This window comes from Canis lupus, chromosome 24 (assembly GCF_003254725.2).
Source record: "Canis lupus dingo isolate Sandy chromosome 24, ASM325472v2, whole genome shotgun sequence".
In the NCBI taxonomy this organism is placed as follows: Eukaryota; Metazoa; Chordata; class Mammalia; order Carnivora; family Canidae; genus Canis; species Canis lupus.
Window position 1 is genome coordinate 47,501,748 of NC_064266.1, and position 14,021 is coordinate 47,515,768.

General features: G+C 57.2%; 1 protein-coding gene across 3 annotated transcripts in view; it reads left to right on the forward strand.

Moving 5' to 3' along the window:
• DNAJC5 (DnaJ heat shock protein family (Hsp40) member C5) overlaps window positions 1–10,840 on the forward strand; it is a 33,953-nt gene extending 23,113 nt beyond the window's left edge. For 2 of the 3 annotated variants that reach the window (XM_049100459.1, XM_025470748.3), the window contains exons 2-5: window positions 5,223–5,340; window positions 6,047–6,260; window positions 6,825–6,996; window positions 7,451–10,840. In XM_049100459.1, coding sequence (XP_048956416.1) covers window positions 5,234–5,340; window positions 6,047–6,260; window positions 6,825–6,996; window positions 7,451–7,554 — 597 coding nt within the window. In that variant the 5' untranslated portion in view covers window positions 5,223–5,233 and the 3' untranslated portion in view covers window positions 7,555–10,840. Of the gene's footprint in view, window positions 1–5,222; window positions 5,341–6,046; window positions 6,261–6,824; window positions 6,997–7,078; window positions 7,153–7,450 lie in introns of all 3 variants that reach the window. The other variant, XR_007405571.1, reaches the window with a different exon arrangement.
• Window positions 10,841–14,021: the final 3,181 nt, after the last annotated feature.

Below are 14,021 nucleotides of genomic sequence, written 5' to 3' on the forward strand. Positions count from 1 at the left end.
GGCGTCCCCAGCTAGGCATAACTTAGGACAGTGTGTCCTTTTGGAGAACCAGAAGGCCGACTCACCTTTAGTGTGGGTGATCCCTGAACTTGAAATCAGCAGTAGCTTCTGGGCCTGCTTCTGTGACTAATTACTTATGAATTTTGGTAAATCATTTTGCATCTTTGGGCTTCCTTCCCTTTGATAATCTGAAAGAATTGGGCCAGGACCTTGTATCTGAGGTCGTCTTTTCCCACTGTTCTCTTGCTTCCAGCTCTGCTAGATCTAGCTTTTGTTGCTGGTAGCAATATGCTATGTTCTCTCCAGTTAAAGCTTCTTTTTTTTTTTTTTTTTTTTAAGATTTTATTTATTTATTCACGAGAGACAGAGAGAGAGAGAGGCAGAGACACAGGCAGAGGGAGAAGCAGGCTCCATGCAGGGAGCCCGACGTGGGACTCGATCCCGAGTCTCAAGATCAGGCCCTGGGCTGAAGGCAGCGCTAAACTGCTGAGCCACCTGGGTTGCTCAAAGCTTCTTTTAATGGTCTAGACCAACCAAGTAACTTGAATTAGAATAGTAATGAGCTGTTAATTGGAATTTTAATTAAGATGATTGTAAATTCATGTGTAGTTATTAAGAAAACCAGCACTTTGCTGGTTTTTCCCAACGGTGACATTTTGCCAAACCTTAATTTACTATCCTCACCAGGATCCTGGTGTTGATATAATCTACCAGCCTTACTCCGAGTCCTCATTCTTTACTTGTACTTATTCGTGTGCGTGTGTCCCACCTCTGTACAGAGCTGGCACCTGTGCAGGTTTGTGTGTCCACCACTGGACCCAGGATACTGGAATCCTCAGTACCACAGGTCACCCAGTGAGTCCCACCCACACCTCTTCCTTGACCCTTGGCAACCAGCTGACCAGACCCTCTTCAGTTTCTAACATTGTATCATTTCCAAAGTGTGGTATAAATGCAGTGGTGTAGTGTGTAACCTTTTGGGATTGGCTTTTATCTGCTCAGTTTAATTCCCCGGGGTTCATCCAGTGGACACATGCAGCAGTGGTCTTGTTGCCAAGTCCTGTTACATCCTGCCCATGCGTATTGCAGTTTCTAACCATTTAGTTGAAGGACATCTGGACTGATCCTAGTTTGGGGCTGTTACAAATAAAGCTGCTATGAATGTTGTAGATTTTTATGTGAACACGTGTTGTGTTTCTTTTTCTTTTGGATAAATCAGCCAGGAGCAGAACTGCTGGGTGCCACGGCAGGTGTGTGCCAGGTAGTTGTGCAGAGTTACCCTGAGCCCTTGTAACTCGTCCCTCTCTCTGCCTCTGCTTTCAGACCACCTTATATAGATGACTTTGCATTTGCTAGAGTTTCTCTTTTAGGTCCGGCCCCTTTCGCTCAGCAGCATGCTGAAGAGTCGTGCGTGGCTCATTCCCTTCCTGCCGCGTGGTAGTCCGCTCTGCGGTAGACCCCTGTTTATCCATCCACCTGTCGAGGGACGTTTGGATTATTCCCCAGTTTGGGGTATTGTGAGGAGAGCTGCTGTGAACATTGGTGTAAGGTCTTTGTGTAGACGTGTGTTTTCAGTTCATGTAGGTCAAATACTATACCGGCAGTGGAATTGCTGGCTCGTACGGTGAGTGTACGTCTAACCTCTTCACTTAAGGCACTACCAGGCTGTTTTCTAAAGGGGTTGTACTGTTTTACATTTTCAGCATGTATGAGAGTCCATGTTCCCTTACATCTTTGCTAACACTTGACGTGGTTCATTTTTCAATAGAAGCCATTCTAGTAGGTATGTAGTAGTACCTCCTCTTAGTCCGCATTTCTGAATAACTAATGATGAACATCTTTTCATGTATTATTCCTGTGTACCAGCGTTGCTGCAGCTAACATATGCCCTTTGTATTTCCATACAATTTTGAAGTAATTTTCCCAGTTTCTGCAAAAAGGCCTGCAAGGATTAGAGTTAAGATTGTATAGAACCGTACATCGATTTGGAGAAGATTGATAGTCCTGAGTCTTCTGATTCATGAACATGATAAAGCTCTGATTTTTTAGATCCTTTGTTTCTCTTGGCAATGTGTAGTTTTCAGTTAGAGGTCTTGTATGTCTTTTGTTTTTTTTTTTTTTTTTTTTTTTTTAAATTTTTATTTATTTATGATAGTCACACAAAGAGAGAGAGAAAGAGAGGCAGAGGCATAGGCAGAGGGAGAAGCAGGCTCCATGCACCAGGAGCCCGACGTGGGACTCGATCCCGGGTCTCCAGGATTGCGCCCTGGGCCAAAGGCAGGCGCCAAACCGCTGCGCCACCCAGGGATCCCTTGTATGTCTTTTGTTAATTTTTTATTCCTAACTAAGTCTGTGGTTTGGGATGCTGCTGTAAATGAAACTTGTATATAATATTATTTTCCAATTGTTTACTGCTCTCAAGTAAAAATACAGTTTTAAATGTTTATATCCTGTGACCTTGGTAAATTCACTTATTAGTTGTAGGTTTTTGTTTTAATTTGGTTAGTTTTTGTTCTGTTTTCGTTTTTTGTTGATCCCTTAGGATTTTCTATATAAACCACCAAATCGGGATCCCTGGGTGGCGCAGCAGTTTGGCGCCTGCCTTTGGCCCAGGGCGCGATCCTGGAGACCCAGGATCGAATCCCACATCGGGCTCCCGGTGCATGGAGCCTGCTTCTCCCTCTGCCTGTGTCTCTGCCTCTCTCTCTCTCTCTGTGTGACTATCATAAATAAATAAAAATTTAAAAAAAATAAAAATAAAAAAAATAAACCACCAAATCCTCTGTGAGTAGGGACAGTTTTATGTCTTGATTTTTTTTTTTTTTTTTTTTTTTTGTCCCCTGTCATGGTGTTCAGGGTCCAAGAACAGTGTTGGCTAGAACTGGTGAGAGCAGACATCCTTGTCACATTCTGATCTTAAGGGAAAACCATTCAGTATTTCACTAGTAAGCATATCAGCAATAGATAGGTTTTTCAGACTGAGGAAGTTATCTTCTATTCCCAGTATATGGAGAATTTTTTATTTAATGTAATTTTTTTAAAAGATTTTATTTATTTATTCATGAGAGACACACTCACAGAGAGAGAGAGGCAGAGACATAGGCATAGGGAGGAGCAGGCTCCATGCAGGGAGCCCGACCTGGGACTCGATCCTGATCCTGGGTCTCTAGGATCACGCCCTGGGCTGAAGGCGGCGCTAAACCGCTGAGCCACCCGGGCTGCCCCTGGAGAATTTTTTAAATCATGAATTAGTGTTGAACTTTGCTACATACTTTGAAGAATCTGTTGAGATGATCATGTGATTTATCTCATTTGTTCTATAATATAGTGGATTATATTGGTTTATTTTGAAATGTTGAATCAGGCTTGCATTCTTGGGATAATTTCTGTTTGATTAGCTTTGATTTGCTAGAATTTTGTTAAGGATTTTTGCGTCTGTGTTTGTGAGGGATTTTTTTCATAATGTCTCTGTGAGGTCATGCTGGCCTCCAAAAACAGAAAAGGTTTTTGAGAAAGTTTGCCTGAGATTTATAGTTGGATAGTTGATAGAAAAGTCATCAAGGCCTGGAACTTTGTAGGAAGGTTTTCTGTTACAGATTCAATTGTGCTAATGCATTTAGAACTAACCAGATTCTGGTTCATCCTGTGTTAATTTGGGTAAATTGTATTTTTCAAGGTATTTATCTGTTTCATCTAACTTATTGGCATAAAGTTGTCCGTAATTTTCTGTATCATCTTTTTTGTGCCTATAGGGTCTATATTGATGACCTGTCTTTGTTTCCTTCCTCATGTCATTCATTTCTGTTCTTTTTTTTTCTTTGGTCAGCTGTTGATCAGTTTTGCTATGGTTTTCAAAGAGCCAGCTTTTGGCTTTGTTAAATTTCTCTATCATTTATCTATTTTTTATTTTGATTTTTTGCTCTTTATTATTTCCTGCTTTCCATTTCCTATGGGTCTGCCCTGCTGCTTCTAAAGCAATAGAACTTGAATCTTAGATCTTGGTTAATATATTTTATTATTCAACTCAGAGTAATTTTTCTTGGGGCACCTGGGGGGCTCAGTTGATTGCCTTCAGCTTGGGTCATGATCCTGGGGTCATGATCGAGGCCCACATCAGGCTCCCTGCTCAGTAAGGAGTCTGCTTCTCCCTCTGCCTCTCCCCCTCTGCCCCTGCTCGTACACTCCTGTGTGCTCTCTCAAATAAATAAAATCTAACAAAATCCCCAAAAAACAAATTTTATTTTAAAAAAATACTTGAGGTTTTCTTAGGTATCTTATTGTTGGGTTCCTAACAATTTTTGCCAAGGTCAGGGAACACACTGTGTATGATTTCAACCCATATAAATATATTAAAACTTGTTTTAGAGTCTTAACATGTGGCATGTTTGGGTGATTTAAAAAAAAACTGTTTACATGTTAGGTGTCTCTAAGTATCAGGTTATGGTGGTTGATAGTGTTTTTCAGATCACCTATTTTTCTTGTTTTGTTGTGGTTTGTCCATTCTGAGAGAGGGGTGTGAAGATTTCTATAGCTGTGGGTTTCCTTTTAATTTTGTCAGTACTTGTATTAAAGTCTTCTGAGACTCTTTTTTTTTTTTTAAATATTTTATTTATTTATTCATGAGAGACACAGAGAGAGGGAGAGACACAGGCAGAGGGAGAAGCAGGCTCCATGCTGGGAGCCTGACATGGGTGGGATTCGATCCTGGGTCTCCAGGATCAGGCCCCGGACTGAAGGCGGTGCTAAACCGCTGAGCCACCCGGGCTGCCCCATCTGAGACTTTTTTTTTTTGAGACTCTTTTTAAAGTGTGTAGTTGGGTCTTGAGTTTTTATCCATTCTGACAACCTCTTTATTTCACTTTTTAGTATAGAGACGTCATTTCCCTCTTTCTTTTGGCTTTTCACCTCTACTACTTTGCATTTTTTTATTTAGAGGTCGCTCTAGGGAGGACAGTAAGGACACTCAGTTGTTTACAGTGTGTGTAGCAGTAGTCCAGCACCCCACAGGCACGTCGCAGACTCTGCCTCTGCTCCCCATATGGGACCACTCCCCACACCCCTTTGTGTTCTAGTTGGATGTATTGCGCCTGTGAACCTCACGGCCCCCAGTAGCAGGGCTGTGATAGCTCGCTTAAAGCAGTCCTGTGGAATAAAGTCCACCAGCTTTGCACTTGGAATCTTTATCTATAGTTTTTGATGTTTTCTTTGCATTTTTCTTGTAGATTAGCCTACCATGGCAGACCAGAGACAGCGCTCACTCTCTACCTCTGGGGAATCACTATACCATGTTCTGGGGCTGGACAAGAATGCAACCTCAGATGACATTAAAAAGTCCTATCGGTAAGAGCGCGCACTGCAGGAGGACCTTGTACCTCTTGTGCTTTGATCTGCATTTACCAAGAACCACGCCATGGGTTCGCCCGCTGACTCTGTGTGTGACTGGGAATACTTCCATCTACCTTTGTATGGTAGCGTGTTCCCTTGTAGCTTAAAATTCTTATATTGGTATTTTCTTGGCAACAAGAAAGTAACAGTTGTGGATAATCCACGCTGTCTACCCTGGAGCAGCCAGTTCCGGGAGGCAGGTCTGAGTCTGTTCATCAGAACAGACTGGGCTTCAGTGTTGAATGATTTCCTCCTTTCAACACCGGGATGACCGTCTCCTCCACGTAGCCTTCACGTCGAACTTCCGTTCGGCTTCCTTGAGTGCACTCGTTAATCTGTACCCTTCGAGTCCTCTCCTGTGTTCTCCCCGTTGTGCAGTTCTACACAGCAGACAGTAGGACCCTTGCTCATCACTTTATTCGGCTAAATGTGCAGTTAGCCCGCGAGGACGCTAGAGGTCAGCAGTAGGTTCACCAGTAGGTTCGCCTTGGCGCCGTCCAAGAGGGATGGGCTGGTGCGGCCAGGTCAGGGCCAGGAGGTTTGCCCCAGACGACTGCACAGGTGCCTTCCCATCTGACATTCTCCAGCTCCGTGGTGAGGTTTCCTGCCCTCTCACGGGGGAATGTGGAATTAGGGACAAAGAAATGGTTTCGGTTTGCAGGAAACTTGCCTTGAAATATCACCCCGACAAGAACCCCGATAACCCAGAGGCCGCAGACAAGTTTAAGGAGATCAACAATGCCCACGCCATCCTGACGGACGCCACAAAGAGGAACATCTACGACAAGTACGGCTCGCTGGGGCTCTACGTGGCCGAGCAGTTCGGGGAGGAGAACGTGAACACCTACTTCGTGCTCTCCAGCTGGTGGGCCAAGGTGAGGGGGGCAGGTGACCTGGTGCCAGCTTGGGTTTCAGGTCTCGCGGGGTCAGGGTGTTTGGGCCAAGGGTTTGTGCCCCTGGGGAGTGGTTTCCGGGCAGGGGGCAGCCTTTGCCCCCATCCCGTGTGAGTGCCCGGGTTCCACCATGGGGCCAGCGGTGCCACTCTGCTCTCTGAGTCACCGTCTGCTCTTCCACGGAGGCGGGGGGGCCTTTTCCCGTCACGCGGCGGGTAGGTGTTCTGTCGCTAGCAGGGAAGACTCGTTTGGAATCTCTCTGGCTTGAGACACTTTGGACGTACCATGTATTTGTACCCGTTTGGAACGTTCGTCCTTGCCCTAACTTTACCCGAAGGCCGAGTCGCCTGCAGGCGCCAGGCCGGGGAGGCCGCTGTGCGGTGCCGACAGCCCTTTCTTGAAGCGAGTGAGCTCTGTCCCTCCGTCTTCCCGCTCCTGGGTCCGCAGGGGCTTTCGTGGCCCGGGCCCTCGCCTCTCCCCGGGGCTGGCGGTGGTGGGTGGGGGTCAGGGAGGCCCCCACCAGCGCCCCTGTGTCCGCCCATGCAGGTCCTGTTCGGGGTGTGCGGGGTGCTCACCTGCTGCTACTTCTGCTGCTGCCTGTGCTGCTGCTTCAACTGCTGCTGCGGGCGGTGCAAGCCCCGGGCGCCCGCAGGGGAGGACGCCGACTTCTACGTGTCCCCCGAGGACCTGGAGGCGCAGCTGCAGTCGGATGAGCGGGGTGAGTGCCGCCGAGGGCCGCCGCGTGGGGCGGGGAGGGGCAGGGCGGGCCCTGAACCGTGTCGACCTGTCTTGTCAAACAGGAGGGCACTGACACTGTGCGGGAGTGTTTGTGGTGGCGGCTGGGACTGTTGAGGTGTGAACGTGGACACTTGAGGTAAAAGCAGACGCAGAGGGCCGTCCCCACCCGCGCACTGAAGCGGCCGGAGTTCGGCGGGACCGAGTAGGTGGGGAGGGCCCGGGGGCTGGCGGCGACCTGAGGCGACTGAGGCAGGCTGTGTTGGGTGGAGGTCCGCAGCTAGCCTCTCCCCTCCGACCTCTGACCCCAGCGGAGCGGCCAGGCGACGGAGGATGGTCACACGAGGACGGTGTTGTCGGGGCCACGCGTGTGCTGCTGCGGCCGATGGCCAGGCCGCCGCCCTCACACGATGAGCATGCGTGTGCTTGCTTTTCAGAGGCCACAGACACGCCGATTGTCATACAGCCAGCGTCTGCCACAGAGACCACCCAGCTCACGGCCGACTCCCACCCCAGCTACCACACCGACGGGTTCAATTAAGTTCAGGAGCAGCTGTGATAGAGGATAGCGCAGCACCCGGCCACTTCACCCTTAGAATCATGAACTGTAGTCACAGAGATGGGGGGAGCCGCCCTGGCCACGGAGGAGGGGCAGCCGCCGCCCGCCGGGCCCTTCCCACCTCTGTGCCCGCCCACCCGTCGCCCCCAACACGTGAAGTGCGTCGCATGCGGTATTTAAAGCAGTTTAGCTACAGTCTTCTTCTTCTTCTGTTTTCTCCTTTTTTAATAGCATGTACGGGGTTATGTTCTGTGTCTGTCCGTGTCGTGGACGTGCTGCGGCGTGACCGCACTGAGCAGACGGTGGAGCCTCCTCGGGGCTTCCCACACGCTGCACGGACCGTGGCTGCGTGGTGCCTCCCGGGCGGGCGGGCTCAAACAGGAGGGGGGGCCTCTGCCCCGGGTTGGTGAGGGCCGCGGCCGGGGCTGCTGGCGGGAGTGGGGGGCCTGAGCCCCACCGAGCGCTGCCGGCTGTGTGGCCCTGGGCGTGCCCTTGCCGTGCTGTTGCTTTGTGCGGGTGTGTGTGCCCCGGTCGCCGGGGAAGTTTGTTGTAGAAAGTGTGGGGGGCTCCACTGACCCCGGGACCACATGGTGTACCTGGTGCGGCCTCAGTCTCCGCGTCTCACGGTCCTCTGAGCTGCTCCCTCGCCAGCCTGCGGGACGTGGTTGTCGCAGTCTCCCACGCTCCCCCCGGGCCACGAGCTGGATCATTGGGGCCATATTCCCGCTACCTCCTCTCCCCTCCTGCCACCCTCCACATTCCTTCAGGCCCGCGTGGCCTTCTGGTCCTTTCTGAACCTCTAAGAACCGCACATGGCAGCAGTGACCCCATTTGTTGTTGTTAGAGGGGCTGCGCGCGGGCTGCTGCTGGAGCACGGCCGAGCAGCCCTGGGAGGCACACGCGGGGAACACGGCCGGGTCCCTGCTTCCCGGGCCCGTCCCCCCCCCCACCCCCCCCCCCCACCCCCGGTCCTTCCCCTGGGCCTCCGGGCACTGTCGATGGTTCAGGCAGAGCTAGAGACGCCAGGTTCCTGGCGGAGGGACCAGCTGGACCAGAGGCACGGCCTGGTGCCCGTGGCGTGTGAGGCAGCGGCCAGGCCAGGGGACCCCCACTGTCTTGAGCAGCACCTTCTGTGAACCGTTGTTGGAAGTCGGTCTTTCCTGTCCTTGTCCCTGAGCTGTGTTGGGGCCCCTGCTGCGGAGGATGGGGAAGGGCCGCGCCCGAGCCAGAGTCCAGGCTTGTCCCCAGCAGCCCTGGGTGTGCTGTGGCGCCGGCCTCCCAGCTGGGGTCTCCGCGCGGCAACCTCGTGGCCGCTGCCGATCGTCTCCTGGATTCCCAGTAGATGAGAACGATGGGGAGCGTGGCCGAGAGCCCGAGGGCCCGGGGGGCCGGCGGGGCCGGCGGGGGGGTGTGGGGGGGTGGGCAGAGCCGCGGGGGGCACCGGTGGCTGCGGAGGAGCTGGTCCTTGGGCAGCTTTTTGGTCCCCCCCCCCTTTTTATTGGCTTTTGTTCATTAAAACGATCGTGAAGACTTTCAGTGAGAAGGAAAATAGGCATATGATGTTAAATTAGAAATGGTTTGCTCAAGTCCGTCGTCACGAGAGGATCAGGTCATTGGCTGAGCCCGGAACCGGGGAGGAGGCCCGAGCGCAGGCCGCCTTCTCCGCCCCCGGGTGCAGCACAAGGGCGCAGCCTCTGCCGTGCGTGTGCAAGTGACTTTGAGCGGTTTTTCCCTGGAATGGCAGGAACCGGGGTCAAGGCGTGGCCCCCAGGGAGCGAGCGTCCCCACGGCGGTGGGGTCTGCGGGGGCCTCGTGGGGTCTCCACGCACCCACCCGGGCGGCTCCCCTGGGGGGTGCCGGCTGTTGAGCCCGGGCTCCTGCAGGACCGGTGAACAGTGAGTGAGTTAGCAGTGGTGACAACAGCCCCCGATGGTGGCGAGGCCTGCCCAGGACAGGGCCCGGGCTGCGGCGGCACCGGGTGGGTCGGAGGCCGAGCCCCTTCCGCAGTCCGCAGGCCTCGCCTGCGTTTCCCGTCCCCAGTGGTCTGTGTGTGTCTCTGGGAGCAGAGGTGCCGAGTCGGGGGGGACCTTGTTGGCGGGCTGCGCAGTGAGAGCACCTGGGCCCAGGGTGGGGAGCACGGAGACGCCGCAGGGTGGCTGCTGGCACACGCTTCTGTCCCTGCTCAGTGACGCGGTCTTGTCTTCCTTTGGCTTTACTCTCCCTTCGAACTGCTTTAGATATTAGCCCTCGTGTGAGCGCCGGTCCCGGGGGGAGGCCGGGGGTGCGGCCGGGGGAGCAGCCCGCACAGGGAATGCCCGTCCAGGCCAGGTCGTGGGGGCCGCCTGCAGGGGGGGATGGGGGCCCCCCCGGCACCGGGGGGTGGGGGCGGGAGCTCATCCCGTTCCTGGTCAGCACGCCGACCTGGGAGCCCCGGTGTCCCGGGGCCGCCCTGTGTGTTCTCGTTATTTTGGTTGTGAATCCTCCTGTGGAAATCGGCAGAAGCCGCGTCCTCCTGTCCTTCCGAGCACGGTTGGCGTGTCTGGGCCGTGGGTGCGGGCCGTGGGTGCCTCTGTGCGTGTACATATGTGGATATGTATATACCACGCCGCGGTGTGGCTGCTGTTGTCCGGCGACAAGTACAATAAAAGTTTGGCTCCGAAACGGCCTCGGGTTTCTTGGTGAGTCGGGTCAAGAACAGGGTCGTGGCGGGAGCGCTCCGCCCGGGGCCCAGAGGGGACAGCGGCCCTGTCACGTGCCTGGGTCAGGGCGGCGGGTGGCTCCCCTTCCCCGGGGAGGGTGCCGGGCCCACCCGTCGTGCTCCCCTGCCCTCCAGGTGAGTGTCCTTTGTGACATCTTCAGGCTGGAAACCCTTCCCTCCCTGAAACGGTAGGGCCAGTTTTCTGAGCGTCAGATACAACCAGTGACCGAGTGCATCCCGAGGGGGACGCGTCCTGGCCGCGGGGCGCCCTCCGGGAAGGGGCAGCACCCTGGGAGGTGGTTTCCCCGGAGAACGGGACCGTGTGTCAAGCTACGTGAGGGGCGGTTTACCCTGAAACCTATACACGTTGTCTTCAGATGCTCAGAGCGACTGCATGGCCAACCGTTGTCCCCGGGTTCCGGGGGGTGGGCCTGTGGCCCCGAGTCCCACGTGCACCCCGAGGCCAGGCCGGAGGCTTAGGATGGTTCCGTGCTGATGTCCATCGCGTATGTCTGAATGTTGACCTTAAGATGAAGATAACTGTTGTACAATAAATGTTTTCACTGCAAACCAGCCTGTGTCTCCTTCAATGAGCCCTGGAGTCCTCTGGGGGCGTCGCGCTCGGGGGCAGGGTCTCCCTCCCGCCTGCCTGGCCCGCGCCCCTCGGCTGTTTCCCCCTTGGTTCTCTAAGTGCAGCGCGCAGAAGGGGTCCCCTGAGCCCACGTGTGGTGGGGACAGCTCTGCCCCCCCAAGAGCCTCCGTCCACCCGCCCAGAGGGGAGTTGGGCCGCAGGGCTCTGCAGCAGGCGGAGGGGACGGGCCTCAGGGCAGCCTCCCAGTGGTGCCCGGCCTGCTGCCCCGGGGCGTCCGTGGAGGCCAGAGGCCCCGCGCCTCCACCCTGCTGTTGCGCCTTCCTGGCTCACGTCCAGGCCACTGGTGAGCTGGTGCTGCGCCGGCGTCTCCCCGCGGGGCCGTTGTCCCTCACACTGCGGCCGCCCTGCGCCACTGCCCGGCGCACAGAGGGCCCAGCCAGGCCTCCCTGCACCACGCGGTCCCCACGCAGGGCTCCTGGCCTCGCCTCTGTCCCAGGGCAGGTGTGTCCCTGGGTGCTCGTGTCCCCTTCTGCACATGTCAAGCGGGTGGGGGGGCTATCAGTGGAGTGGGGCTGACCTGAGCACCCATGGGTGCTAAATGGGAGACCCCCAGCCCCTGGGTGTGACCCCCTTGGGTCAGGGGCTGGGGCTTCTGTTCCTCCACCTTAACTCAGGACAAGGCACCAGTATTTTTTAAAAAGCAGCATAGGGATCCCTGGGTGGCGCAGCGGTTTGGCGCCTGCCTTGGCCCAGGGCGCGATCCTGGAGACCCGGGATCGAATCCCACATCGGGCATCCCGGTGCATGGAGCCTGCTTATCCCTCTGCCTATGTCTCTGCCTCTCTCTCTCTCTCTATCATAAATAAGTGAAAATTGAAAAAAAAGACTAAAAAAAAAAAAAAAAAGTTAAAAAAAAAAAATAAAAAGCAGCATAAAAATACTAAATCGTGTAAGCAGCGTGCAATAGACTCGCGTGGGTGTAGGAAATGGGAATCCTGTGACTGCGGGGACCTGCGCCCCCCTCCCTCCCCCTCCGCGGTTCTGGCCAGTGCTGCCCCTGCCTCCCAGGGACCCGGTGTCATCGTCATTTCCTTGCTCTGGAGTTTGCACAACGTCCGCCTGTTGCCTTCCGTGTGGGTTTGCCGGGGTGACCCCACCCGCCGCCGGGTCAGCGGCCGCCCTTCGAAGGAGGGTGGCACAGGGCTGTGCCCGCAGCAGGTGCAGGCAGCTCAGGGGCCGCCCGGGCACCGCCCCCCGCCCCCCGGGGCCCCTCCCCACCGGGCAGACCGGTGCTCACGGGGAAATAGGGCCCCAGCTTTCCTGCTGGGCGTCCACGGTGGTGGGGGTGGGGAGCGGGGCGGGCTCTGGCGGGAGGGACCCGTGCCCAGCACCCGGGCTCCCGCGCGGCCTCTGCTCCACTCCGGGGTCGACCTGCACCCCTGCGCGCTCGCCCTCACGCGACCGGGGCTGGAGGGGTTGGAGGGTGCAGGGGAGACACGGGGAGGGGGGAGACGTGGGGGGAGACCCCGGAGGCTGGGGCCCGGCGCCCGCTCGCCCCCCAGCCCCCGCGGCTCTGGGCCTCCAGCGGGAAGCGCGGTGGGGAGCGGAGGAGCCCGGGCCGAGCGCCCCCGCGGCCCCGCCCCCAGCCCCCGGGGGCCCCACGGCCACGCCGCACGGTGCCCCCCCGCCCCCGCCCCGACTCACCGCGCAGCTTCCTCTGGCCGAGGCGCTGCCTGCCGGGGCGGACCGGGGCTGCGGTGCTGGGAGGGGGGGGTTGGGTTGGGGGGAGGGGGCGGCCCAGCCTCCCCTCCGGCGGGGCCAGGGCAGGGCCACGGACCGAGCCAGCGGCCGCCGCGGGGAAGGGGCGGCACCTCTCGGGCTGACGAACCTGAGACTGACCGCGGGGACACACTCTCAGGTTGGACAGTCCTGGAGGCGCCGCCCGGCCCGCGGCGAGGCCGGTCAGTCCGGGAGCCTCCCGGGTCGGGGCCCCTCTGGATGAGCGCGGGGACTGCGGCTCCCTCGGCCGGTGCCCCACACTGTCCCTCGCACTGTCCCCGGCGCCGGCCCTGGACGGCAGTGTGGGCCCCCGAGCACTGGGCGCCGGGTCTTCCCTCGGGGAGGAGGCTGCGGGGTCGCCCGGGTCGCCCGGCCCTGCCGTGACAGTGACCCGCACAAGGCCCACCCTACCCATGGCCCAGCGTCCCCAGGCGGCCTTGGGTGACCACAGCCTGAGGGGCGGCTCCTGTGCCCCAGGTCCCCTCTGCCCTTCAAGAACAGGGTGGAAGTTGCACCCCCAGCCCACGCGTGCGTCTGGACATGGGCCGAGCGCCACAGCACAGGACACTGTGGAGCGTGTGGGGGGAGCTGGGGGCCCAGCTGGACGCGGGAAGGCCACAGAGGAACGACCTACCGCTACCCCACCCCCGGAGCTGGGGAGCCCGGGCTGGGCTGCCAGGAGGGCGCCAGCAGCCTCCCCAACAGGGCCAGGCGGGGGCCCCAGCCAGTGGAGCCCGGGACATGGGGCCACTCACCTGCGTGGCCAGGAGCCCCTCCTGCTGACCTCCGGGCCCCCTCTCCATTCTCCTCCTGGTGCCATCCTGGTGCAGGACAGCCTCCTGCTCTATCTGCCTGCCTCTGACCTGCCCCCCCAGTGACTTCCTGTCCCCACCCCCACAACCAGCTTTTCCACGACATGGCCTTTTGGGGTTGGGCGGGGGTGGGGACACCAAGGAGACCCGCAGGGCAGGAAAGAGGCCAGAGACAGGCCTGACGTCGGAGGGGAGGGAGCCGGGGCCCAACAACCCAGTCCCATGCCCGAGTGCGCCTGTGGCACCCCACCCAGGCAGGCCGGCCACTGACGCCCCAAGCCACAAAGGCAGGGCTGGCGGCGCTGCCTGGCCCTCAGCACGGCTGCCCCTGATGCTGCCCCCTGATGCTGCCACCGATGCTGTGGCATCTCCCCTGCACCTGGCGGCTCCCCCCACGGCCACCCACACAGACTTCCGCCCTTCCCGGGCAGTGCACACACGTGGTGGGGCGGAGGCCCAGGCGGGAGCCACCCCAGGGCCCCAGCTCTGCACCCCCCAGTCTGACCGCGAGGCCGACCCTGCAGCCCGGATAAGGCTGGGAAGCCGCGGGGCAGCTGACCACGCTCGC